At 31.0% G+C, this 11,786-nt stretch overlaps 2 protein-coding genes and 1 long non-coding RNA gene across 7 annotated transcripts in view; 2 read left to right on the top strand and 1 right to left on the bottom strand.

Annotated features, from left to right (window-relative positions):
• LOC111387198 (putative 4-hydroxy-4-methyl-2-oxoglutarate aldolase 2) overlaps positions 1–936 on the bottom strand; it is a 3,904-nt gene extending 2,968 nt beyond the window's left edge. The window contains exon 1 of one of the 2 annotated variants that reach the window (XM_023011742.1): positions 667–936. The gene's annotated coding sequence lies outside the window, so the exon portion shown is untranslated. The remainder of the gene's footprint in view (positions 1–666) is intronic. The other variant, XM_023011741.1, reaches the window with a different exon arrangement.
• A 1,796-nt stretch (positions 937–2,732) lies between these two features.
• On the top strand, positions 2,733–4,846 carry LOC111387199 (actin-depolymerizing factor 7-like). Its single transcript, XM_023011743.1, has 3 exons — positions 2,733–2,810; positions 3,317–3,576; positions 4,486–4,846. Exons 1-3 carry the CDS (start codon positions 2,736–2,738, stop codon positions 4,634–4,636), a joined length of 486 nt encoding a protein of 161 aa, XP_022867511.1. The 5' UTR covers positions 2,733–2,735; the 3' UTR covers positions 4,637–4,846.
• Positions 4,847–6,331: 1,485 nt separating this feature from the next.
• On the top strand, positions 6,332–8,595 carry LOC111387201. Of its 4 annotated transcripts, none has more exons than XR_002701369.1 (3): positions 6,332–6,684; positions 6,884–7,790; positions 7,890–8,595. It is a non-coding gene; the product is annotated as an uncharacterized LOC111387201 (long non-coding RNA). The 4 variants fall into 4 exon arrangements; XR_002701370.1 differs by having other exon boundaries at positions 6,333–6,980; positions 7,091–7,790; XR_002701368.1 differs by having other exon boundaries at positions 6,333–7,790; positions 7,890–8,036; positions 8,129–8,595.
• Positions 8,596–11,786: the final 3,191 nt, after the last annotated feature.

Genomic DNA, 11,786 nt, shown 5'->3' with positions numbered 1-11,786 from the left:
TTGCTCCGGGGGGGGGGGGGGGGGGGGGGGGAATGCTTTTACCCCAAGATACTATAACCAGGAACTACAAAAATATAATAATCATCATGGATCTATTATTCCCCGAACCATATGTCTTTATAAATTTTCTCAAGCTGACTGTTCATTTTCTAGAGAACCTAGTTATTTAGATCTCCTATTACATCTAGCAATGAAGGAGTAAAATTATTCACGTAACTTAACCAAATTGACTACGAAAACAACAAATTGCAAAAGAAATAGGGATGAGCTGAAAAATTTTATTAACTGATCAAGGGCCACTAGAGTCAAAATAAAACTAAAGCGAAATCCTTTGCTTGCTTGCTTCAATTCAATTTCTATTCATTAAATAGCCTGAATAGTGGATAAAATGCGGCGGAGCCTGGATATTTCGCCTATCAGACTTGAGGGGCTGCCAGTTCATTATAAGGCAAGGAGAAAACCACAAACAACCGCATCAAAAATTCAAGAGAAATATTGTCAAAAAAATCACTGTTGCTAGAGGAAGATACCATCAATAAACAACAATTTGAAAAAAAAAATAATAATAATAATACGTAGTTGATTTGAGATTAAATCATTCATAACAATCAGATCGACTCCGATTTCAACATATACAGCCCGTTTACACTAATAATCGGATACTACCTTTCAATTTTGTTGATGAAGAAGTTGAGTAGAAATCACTGCAACTCAAGATAAATTGGTGCCGATCGGGTGATGAGTACGTCTCCCTTGTAGCCTCTCCTTCCCACTAAATTATTCCCAATTTTCAGCCAAATAATGAGGAAGAAAACCTTAGCCGCTTCCCCTTTGCTCTATGAGTGACTTAAACAGGAACTGAGAATAGCATGCTGCCTTTTAATTGGGCTTTACTAGATTTTTTTTTCCATTCTAACCATTTTTCCAGACTGGCCTCAGTCAAGTAAGTAATAAAAAATTAGATCAATGGAATATTCAACTTTTACTTTTGACAGATTAGGTGATTAACAAAATCTGATGTTTAGGAATTCAATTAATTAAAAAATTTCAGAATTCCATGGATAATTTTTTTTTTTTTTATCTATTTATGAAATTGTCACCAAAATTATGGTAATTTAAACAATATGTACTCTATTTTTTATTGCGATACAAAGGAACTGAAACGATTGCTTGATTTTTACTATAAAAAAAATGGGGAGCGCTCCTTCTATTAATATTTTTGACAAAAAAATTTCGGATGTAAATTTTCAAATGTAAAATTTCTCACAATTTTTTTGAAAGTTTGATTGTACCCCTAAATCAAAATCACTGCGTCCGTTACCGCTTTGTTGCATGAAGTTTTGTTAGCACTCTAATGCTTCTATTTTAAAAGAATTTTGATCTTAATAGGAAAAAGTTACACAGTAATTTGGTTTCTTTGGGCTTTTCCAAATTGTCACTTGGGAAGCTCCCCAATTTTGTGTAAAAAGTATTTTTGTGATAACTCAGAGTAAAGAGACAAATTTGGATTAATATGGTTAATTTAAATGAAGAAGGTAAAAAATATACTATTTTTGTCTTTGTAGGCCTATAGCTCCAAAAAGCATAAATTGAATAAATTTATGATAAACATTATTGGTAAACACTAATTTTGAGGACAAAAAGTAAATAAATGGCCGTTGATTATTTTTTCAAATTGGTCAAAAGGGCCAATATATAAATAATTTGGGCCTCTTTTTTATAAAGATTTTGTAAGACTGATGCTTTGTTAAGAATTATGAATTTTTTTTGAGTTTACATGCAATTTTTTTTTTTTTAGAGAAAGTATAATTGAAATAAATTTGGAAAAATTAAGTTTTTAACCCAATCAGTTTGACAAGAAAAATTGAAATCTGGTTTTATTATATTTTAAAATTTTGAAAAATTGAACATGTTACATAATCCCAAAGCGGCCCGTTCATTCTCTAAATTGAAAACTTGTGTAACATTTGCCATGTTACTGTTATGTGGCATAAATTAAGTCAGATTGCTTAAAAGATTATTTTTCTCTCAATGATATATACACCCACATCGGTACATGCATGAATAGTGTGATGTGATGTGAAAAGAGTAATTGATCATTTGTACAGACGTTAAGGGGGTGTTCTCTTTGTGTTTCAACTTTGTGTTTTGAGTTTTGAATTCATTTTGAGTTTTGTGTTTTGAGTGTTTGTTTTGAAATTGTTGAAAATGTTTTTTTAAATTTTTAAAAAAACCCACCCCCCCCCCTAAAAAAAAAAAAAAAAAAGAAGTGTTTCCCGCGTTTTCAATTTTGTCAAGTTTTACACTGAAAACGCCCAAAACGACAAAAAAGTCGTTTTGTGTTTTCTTCACAAATTTTTTTTCGTTTTCGAAAATTCGTTTTCGAAAACGGAAAAGAGAACGCGTTTTCACCGTTTTGAAAAATCGAAAACAGAAAACGACCCGAAAACGGTAAAGAGAACAGGGCCTAAGCCTTTGTTTGATTCAAATAAAAAGTTGGAAAAAAAAATCCAAGTTTAAATCAACAATCTAATTTTATCTGCAAATGTTATCAACTTTTATCAAAATCAACTAAAAGTATTTTATCTAAATCAAACAAGAGCTAATTATGAAACGAAATGTCTAGACAATTCTTAACCCTTATTTTCTCCCTCAAAATTCTCCTACTCTCCATGTTTTTCTCTTATTTAAAAACAGCCTAACTTCTCCTCTCTTGTGGATCCATCCTCCTCGTTATGCCACCTCTCTTTCCCCTTCCCTTTCGTGATTGTTTTGAAGGTTCTTTCTACTCTTCATTGAAAGACAACATGGTACCATTGTTTTCCCCAATCTCTGTTTGTTGTATTTTCTCGTTCATCATGTTCTTAGAAAATTATGATTCACATCTTGTATTATGAATCTATGATAATGTCTTTTATCGAATTTACTATAATTATATAGTTGTTGAATTCTTAGAAAAGTATGATTCACAACACTTGCATATTTTTGCTTATGACGATAACGAATTGTATAGTATACCACATTTGTCGTGTTCTTAGACAAACATGATTAAAACACATAATTTTTTTTTTAGATGATAAAGAATTTTATATCGTATTTTTCATGCATGCAACTTTGATGTTTTCTTATAAGAATATGTTTCACAAGATGAATTAATTAATTTTTATTTTGTGGGATCTATCATATTTCAATGAAAATTATAAATAAAACTACGTTATTTTAACTTTCTAGAATGATTGGTAAAGTAGGGTTTAGATCTTTATGTACTAGAAATGGCAATTATTCAAAATTACAGATAGATTTCAGTATTTGACAGGCAAATTCAGCATCTGGAATGGCAGTCCAAGATGAGTGCAAACTGAAATTTCTGGAATTAAAAGCAAAAAGAAACTACCGTTACATAGTATTCAAGATTGAGAATCAACAAGTTGTTGTGGAGAAACTTGGGAATCCTCAAGACAATTACGATGATTTCACTGCCTCTTTGCCAGAAAATGAATGTCGTTATGCAGTATATGATTTCGATTTTACTACTAATGAAAATTGCCAGAAAAGCAAGATTTACTTCGTTGCTTGGTATGCTATTCATATTGCTATTTTTGTATTGTTTAGTTTTGTCCACTCTCATGTATAATGACGACATATTTGGTATGTTAGACTAATTGCGATTATGCATAACTATAAATAAGTGCACATAAGCTATATTAGGAAATAAGCCTAAGTAACCAATATATAATGTTTGTGCTACTCTTTTTAACAATATTGAACTTTTAAAATGGAACTCCAAGTCTTCATAAATTCCTTGTTTGTTATCATGTCTAGTCCAATGTACACTTAAATCACGTGTTTGTGTTAAAAAGGACTCGTGAAGACATGTTTGGGACTCTGAAGTCAAATATCTTATTCAATTCTATTTAGTTTAATGTACATTAGGACATGTTTGGTGTGTGATGCTAAGCAAAATTTAAAATGAGAAATACGTGAAATGTTTATCTATTATCCTATCCAATTCATGACGTAAGCATGCTTCGGAGTTGCTTATAAACTTTTTAAATAATAAATAGATATAAATGAATGGCTAATTGGTTGATATTATTTGTGGTACCATGAAATATGTGGATAAAATTTGATTTGATCATTTATAAACAAATTATAAGTAGTTGCCAACAAAAATAATCTATTTAGGGTAAATTTAAACTAATCATAAAACACATAAACATCTTATGCATATATCTTCTTTAATCTTATCCAATCCTAAATAATATGTCACTTGTGCTAGTATAGAACAATAGAGATAGCAAATGCATGTAAATAAACATATTCATATGAATTTCGGGATGACTTTGGAATGGTATGTTTCGAATGAGGATTGACTATGACTGAATGGTATTATAAAAGTATATACGTTAGATTCTTGTTCATTACATCGAGCATGCTCCTTTTGTTTTCTTAACCTAATTAATATGTGGAAAAATGAAATTTTAGGTCACCAGATACCTCTAAAGTGAGAATGAAAATGGTGTATGCAAGCTCAAAGGACAGATTTAAGAGGGAATTGGACGGAATTCAAGTTGAACTGCAAGCAACTGATCCTAGTGAGATGAGTCTCGATATTGTAAAAGCACGTGCACTCTAAGAGCATGATTGTCTTTTCTGAAATGCCACAAACGTACTTAAAAACCCTCTTCTTTGGTAGTATCAAGGGTCTTACCACAAAAGAATATAGACATTTTAGCCAACTTTGACGAATATGCTCAAAATATCCTAGTTCTCTTCATTCTTCAGCCTTCTATAATTTTATATATTCTGGCTTGTATTTTTCCCTTTTTGATTGCAAGGATTGACAATGATAATTTTTTTTTAAGTAATTTACACTAGATTATGTTATAATTTTTCATAATTAACAATGGTCCTGTACTTTCATTTTATTATGGAAATTTTGCAGACTTTTTCTTCCTAATTATGGCAAATTACATGCACGAATTAAGCTTAGATGTGTTAAAGAGAAAATGTAACCATAAATCTGTATAATATTTCTTTTATTTTCTTATTCATGCTTCAAGTTAGTCGTGTAAATAGTATGATGCGTTATCTCCATTAACCTTTTGTTGAAAAATGACAAAAGAAAAAAAGCAAAAACATAAAAGTTTTGATGTACTATCTCGATCTTTTACCTATGAACGTAATATCACAAACGAAAAGAAACAAAGGTACAAAGTTTTGATGCCCTATCTACATTTTTGAGCTAAGTATGACAAAGAAAAGAAGCAAAATTTAAGGGTTTAATACACCATCTCTTAACAACTTTTTGAAACAAATATGATAAAAAAAGGGAAGTAAAACTATAAAGTTTTGTTGAAGTTTCAATCTCTTTCTTACCTAAAAACTTTTTGTATTTTAGTCTTCGATTGGTTCGTAAGTTCTATGCAAAATCGTAAAGGGAACATAAGCCTCTCTTTGGTTTACATATCATTGCCTTCGGAATGCTCGTTTGTGGGTCTGAGTTTCATTGATAGGAAGAGTCTTGACGGCCGTTGCTTATATTTGGTTTGCTGTACATCGGAGGCCGAGATGCAAACGTCAGCATGCAATGAGGTTCTTTTGTGTCTGACTTTGAGTCGAGGTGGAATAAAATTATTTCAGTACATAACAAGAATGTGTGATTAAAAATTAGGAAAAAAATTATATATATTTATGTACAAAATTATTTTATTAAGAGAGTGTGAGTTTGAAAATGGGTTAGGAGAAAAAAAACGATTATAAAGAATTTGTATCAAATAAGGATTAAATAAGAAAACTAAATTAAAATCTTAATTATGATAGTGTACAATTCCATTGTCAAATATGTGCAGAATATTAATAAGCTGCTAGATAGCATAACTATTGCAATCGCTCAATATGAATAATATTACTCTATCTGAAAATACTTGCTTGTTTAGCTAAATTTAGACGCGATAAATAACAGTGAAGTTCGACAATCCTTTTAAGGGACGGGATTCTACTAGGGAGGGACGGGATTCTACTAGGTGAGAACTGGGCTTTGTTAGTATTGCCGGCCCATACTATCTCGCCCACCTGTCAACGAAATTGAAATCGCAGGATTTCTTGTAGACGTAGGAGCTTGTCTCATCTGATACTATATCTCTGATGATTGATCTTTCTTACAATTGGCAAAACAAATTAATTTTTGTGTAATAATTTCATTTCCACATTGTCTTTAGATAAGTTATTCTTTTTTTGTTTTTTCTTTTTTTAATTTCATTGCACTTATATAAAAGAGAGAATTAGCCAGTACTGTTCATTTGCATGGTACTCCTTTTCACACGATAACTAGATAATTATTGTTCAAACTGGTTCTTTCCAGTTCATCAATCAATTCCCCTCTAAATATCTCTGCTCATCAATCACTTTTGTCTGCATTTGAAACTCTGCCTTCGGTTCTCTCTCTCGAATCCTAAGTTCAGTTGCCATAGAAATTTAGCATCCCTCTGTCCCACCCCAACTCTGTTCCTACCACTACCAGATATATCGTGCCTCCTAGCCGTTCTTGAAACTTTATTCTCCTCCAAGTTTTTGCACTCAACTGACTTCCGATCCCACGTAAACCCATTACACTGGCCGTCCGATTAACTTCAACAACACTCCCGTCAGCTTTTTCCTATCATTCAGACCTATCTCGAGCAGGTTTGTTTTATCAATTTCTTGAACCCGTTCTTTGTGATTTCAGTTTCCTCTTTGTGATTTTTTGGGAAAAAAATCGGTAGTTACGTGTCAAGAATTGAATTTTATTTGCCATTTTTAACACATTTTCAACTTAAATTATTGGAATATTATGATGTCCATGTTTTTTACTTGAATTGATTTCTTTAATTGGGGAGAACAGTACTAGAGATACAGCAGATGCGGAGTCAGTTCTGCTGCACATCCTCATCCTCTTCTGCCATCATCTGTCGACAGAGATTTGTTATTCTTTTTTTTGGGTCAGGAATTCTAAAGCAAAATGACATTTCTAGAATCCAACTCTTGTTGTACTTTATGATATTTCCCCTAGCACTTCTATAATAATTTTTACCTCCTTTGGTTCATACAGGAGGAGAAGCCTCATTTCTTGTAAATTGAAGACCATCTAGACGATATGTCACACTTCCATCTTTGAATATTAAAAATTCTTATTTTGTTTCTTAAGATGTGGAAACTTCAATTCTGTACCAATGTAACTTGATCATGAGCATTTTGAACTGACTTTTGCAGGAAAAATAACAATTATTATAGTGGCAGCCATTGGTTCCATAGTTCTCTTTTTTATTGGAGCGTTGATTGGAGTTTATATCTGAAAGCAAATTACAATGCAAAAAAATTGGAAACATAGACTGCATTTAGCCTATTTAAGTGTAACATATCAGCGGTATAACACAGTTATTCAAACATAAGCTTCAAAAATTTACTTTTTATAGAAGAATTTTTAGCAATGGCTTCACTGCTTTCACCTGTGCATTACGTTGCACTTTTCCCTAAAAGATTCTTGAATAATTATCAAGCACTCAATGTTATGATATTTAGGTAGATGAGGTCTTTGAACACTATTGATGATATATATGATGGTCTCATCTCTTCCAAGCTTTGTGTGATGCAGAGAAATTGGCACAGAACTTTCATCATAGTAGCTCAAACTTCAAATATTCCACACTTGAGAAAGCAACTAATTCAAATATTCCACACTTGAGAAAGCAACTAAGTCTTCTGATGAAGCCAACAAGCTTGAGCAAGATGGATTTGCCACATTGTATAAGGTTGTAGTTCTACAAACATGTATAATCTACACTTTTCTGGAAAATTTAAAATATTATCATAAATATTGATGTCTAAGCTAAAAACTCCTGTTCTTTCAGGGAGTTTTGCAAGTTGGAAGAAATATTGCTGTAAAGAGGCTTTCTTTTAACAACAAACATATAACAACCGATTTCTACAACATTATCCTCCTCCAACTTACTGTATGTGTGTGTATGTTGTGATTATATATAGCTTAGAAAATCAGGGTAATATGACAATGAATCTACACTTGCCATATATTTTTCTTTAAAATTATGGAAAATCTGTGGATAATTGATTTGATAACTGACTCTAACAGGTACTTCATTCCATGAATCCACGAGCAATTCAAAAGCATTTCAGAGGATGAAGAAGAAGAAGAAGAAGAGAAAGTATATTAGATTTCTATAGCCAAATAATTGGGTTTTAGATCATAAGTTTGTTTTTTGATTTCATGTTTTTCATGGTAATATATTTGCATCTTGCACTATTTGATGATGTTACTCTTGCCTTTTCGAGGGAAAGGTATGATTATCAACAGAGAAACCTGGTTTAAATCAGAGTTTTACTAGCAAATTATGTAATTTGACCAATAACATCCATTTCGTTGCAGGTTCAAAGGTTTTTTTGTGTAGTAGAATATCTTACCTTGCAAATTCGATTCAACAACATAATGTTTGAAGCAATTTTCAAATTTCTTAAGCATGAGGATTGGGTGGATTGTGTATTTACTATTTATGACTTTGGTTTCTCTTCACTTCATTAAAATGACATTCGTTATCTAGATATCAGCTTCATTTTGGCCCTTTATTGCAAGTCTTTCTCATGTTAACAAGTCTTCATCAAGTCCTATGTTATTTAATTGTAGGATTATTCTGTTATTTAGTAGTATTCCCTATTCTAAGAGTTGATAAAAGATGGAAAACCTATTACTATCTAACAAGCTAACATTACCTTAAAAATAATACAACGGGCATAAAACTAGTAAACTTAAAAGAAGATACTTATCTTGATTGTTGTTGAAGATAATATTTAAATAAAAATATATATTTTTCATGTAAATACACTAGGTTTCTTCTTGTACGCGAAACTATTGTGAGCAAGCATAAAAGTGAACTAAAGTTAAAGTAAATTGTTATTTAACCAAAAAAAATATTTAGAAAAGTTATATTTTGTTATTTATAATTAAAAAAATATTACTTATTTTTTGACAATAGGATAGTTGTAAGTGACAACTTATTTACAACCATGATAACAAAAAAATATTATGAAAGGTCAAGAAACATACAAGATTAACAAAGATCTAAAATCTAAAAAAATAGAATACGAAATGAAAACTTGCAAAAATTAAAATCAACACAGAAGATTTTTCGACCGTAACTTTAGAGGTTCGGCGACTGCTTTTAACGCCTAATTCCATGTTGAGCATCCATTGTAAATGGATGAAGCTTAGTTGAACTATAAAACCAAATATGGAAGTCAAGACACAATAGGTTCTAGATATTACAAAGATCAAGCCACGGAGAGACTTATCTTTAAAGAAAACTCCAAATCAAAGCACTCTCCACAAAGAACTCGCAACCAAATATTTAGACCCTTTACAGAAATATACAATCCAAATGAATCATTAGATTATTTTCTCAAATCACTTAGAACAACAAAATATGCTCTCAATCTAAATTATTACAGTGCTTCATTGAATGAAGCAAGAATGAGAAACCCTAACACAAAAGGAAAAGTTCTCTCAAAAAGCAGCCAACAGTTGAACCAGATGAAGTGAAGGGTCAAACAGTCACAAAGATGAATATAAGGCTAGAACCATAGATATGTTAATCTAACGATCACGAAGATGCCAAATGCCTCAATCCAGTTAAAAACATCCACTATGAGAAATGTGTTTTGGAAAAACACTTTCTCCCAAATTTTGGAAGCATACCTTTAACATTTGAAGGTTCAGGGTTTGAAAATTAACAATCTCCACCTTTTACCAAAAAATGGCAATAGTGTAGCTAGGAGTCTCATCAACAATTTACAATTTTCATTCACTCTATGTACCTGGTCATTTAATGCAAAGTATCAACAGATAACAACTTTAAACAATTATGAAATTTGCTTAAAGGCATCTCTTTTGTTCCCATATCAAATGGGTTGTATTGAATTGCAATTTTATCAATCTTTAACTAATCCCTTTGAGATAACATCCATTATAAAATGAAATTTAACACACAAATGTTTTGTTCTATCTTGAAACATGGGATTTTACTTAAGTATACTAATTATCAAAAAATAAGATAGCATTTGTATCCACAAAATCAAGTTCATTTAAAAGTCCATTAAGTTAAATGTCTTCTTTAATAGTATCAGTAGCAACAATATATTCTGCCTCAATAGCAGATAAAGCAACAACCTTTTGTAATTGAGATTTCTAACTTATTATAGTACTATACAAAACAAAGAAATCAAATAAAGTAGATCTCATATTGTCTCTATCTCCAGTAAAGTCAGAATCAACATAACCCCTTAAAATGTCCTTCTCTTTATTCATTTTAAACACTAAGCCTAAGTCAAATGATCCCTTTAGTATTTCATTAACCATTTTAATTCTTCTTAATGACTTTCACAAGAATTTCCCATAAATCTACTCAAGACACTAATGCTATAAGTTAAGTCAGGTCTGGTACAAATCATCAAATACGTTACATATGAAATAGCATTAGCATAGGGAATTTTAGACATTCTATCATATTCATCTTATGTTTTAGGGCAAAAATCAAAGGACAATTCAAAATGATTATGAGGGTAAAGATGCAAGTTTTCAATCAAACATGTTGAACTTTTTAAAGATTTTATTCACATAATCTTGTTGATTTTATAAAAGAGATCCATTTTTTTCATTTCTCATAATCTGCATACCAAATATAGAGAATTAGTACCTCCATCTTCTTCACAATAAAGACGAGTATCATAATTGTTTCTATTAAAACCAAGCTTCAAAACAAATAAGTCGAATATTTTATATCATTGTCTTAGAACTTGTTTTAAGCCATATAAAGATTTTTCAACAAACACACAATTTTATTAGGATCACCTGTAACAAAGTCCAATGGTTGTTTCATGTAAATCAACTCATCTAATTCACCACATAGAAATGTTGTTTTTACATCTAGTTGATTAAGTTTCCACTTAAACTAGGCAACCAAAGCAAGAATGCATCTAATAGTAGTGGATTTAACTATAGGGAATTTTTTTTTAATCATATTCAACACCTTCTTTTTGTGTAAATTCTTTGACAAGAAGTCTAGTTTTATATCTAACTTTGTTATTACCCCATTCCCCTTCCTTTAGTTTATAGATCCATTTGCAGTCAACCAATTTTTGATCATTTGGTTTATTAACCAATTTTCATGTTTTATTTTTGTACAAAGAGGTCATTTCTTCTTCTATAGTAGCCAACCAACTTTTATAGTCTTTATAATTTAAGTCATCATAATAGGAGCTTGGTTCTGATTCAATTCCTTCTTGATAAGTAAATAAAGAGATAAAATCATCATTGTTAAACTTGGAAGGAGACATGATTTGCCTTTTTTGCCTATTTTTTGTGAGTTAGTATTCATCAGGTTGCAAAGTTGCAAAATCATTTTGGTCAGGTTGATTTATTTCTTGATCATAATCATTTCATTTAAAATATTTTCATCAATAAGAACAACTCCTGTGGGTACAGAATCGATGTTATCTAAATGATCAGCTCCACCTCAATTTGAACCTCCTTTTTAGTCAAATTTTCTTTTTTTTCTTTCCAAACATGGCATATTAGATTCATTATAGACAACATCTCTTCTAATGATAACTCTGTAACCTCTTTCTCCTTTTACCCACAACTTGAAGCCTTTTATGTTTTCAGCATAACCCAAAAACACACATTTAAGTGATCTAGGTTCTAGTTTTTCTATATTTTGATAAGCATATATTGCATAGCC

This window comes from Olea europaea, unplaced genomic scaffold (genome assembly GCF_002742605.1).
Source record: "Olea europaea var. sylvestris unplaced genomic scaffold, O_europaea_v1 scaffold3938, whole genome shotgun sequence".
Taxonomy (NCBI): Eukaryota; Viridiplantae; Streptophyta; class Magnoliopsida; order Lamiales; family Oleaceae; genus Olea; species Olea europaea.
This window is presented reverse-complemented; position numbering and strand designations above follow the sequence as displayed.

What these genes read in the sequence shown, in the direction of transcription:
- LOC111387199 (XM_023011743.1), top strand. Translation starts at nt 2,736, where the DNA reads ATGCCACCTCTCTTTCCCCTTCCCTTTCGTGATTGTTTTGAAGGTTCT. An exon ending in CTTCATTGAAAGACAACATG is followed by an intron (nt 2,811 to 3,316) that starts GTACCATTGTTT and finishes AGTATTTGACAG; the next exon opens with GCAAATTCAGCATCTGGAAT. An exon ending in AAGATTTACTTCGTTGCTTG is followed by an intron (nt 3,577 to 4,485) that starts GTATGCTATTCA and finishes ATGAAATTTTAG; the next exon opens with GTCACCAGATACCTCTAAAG.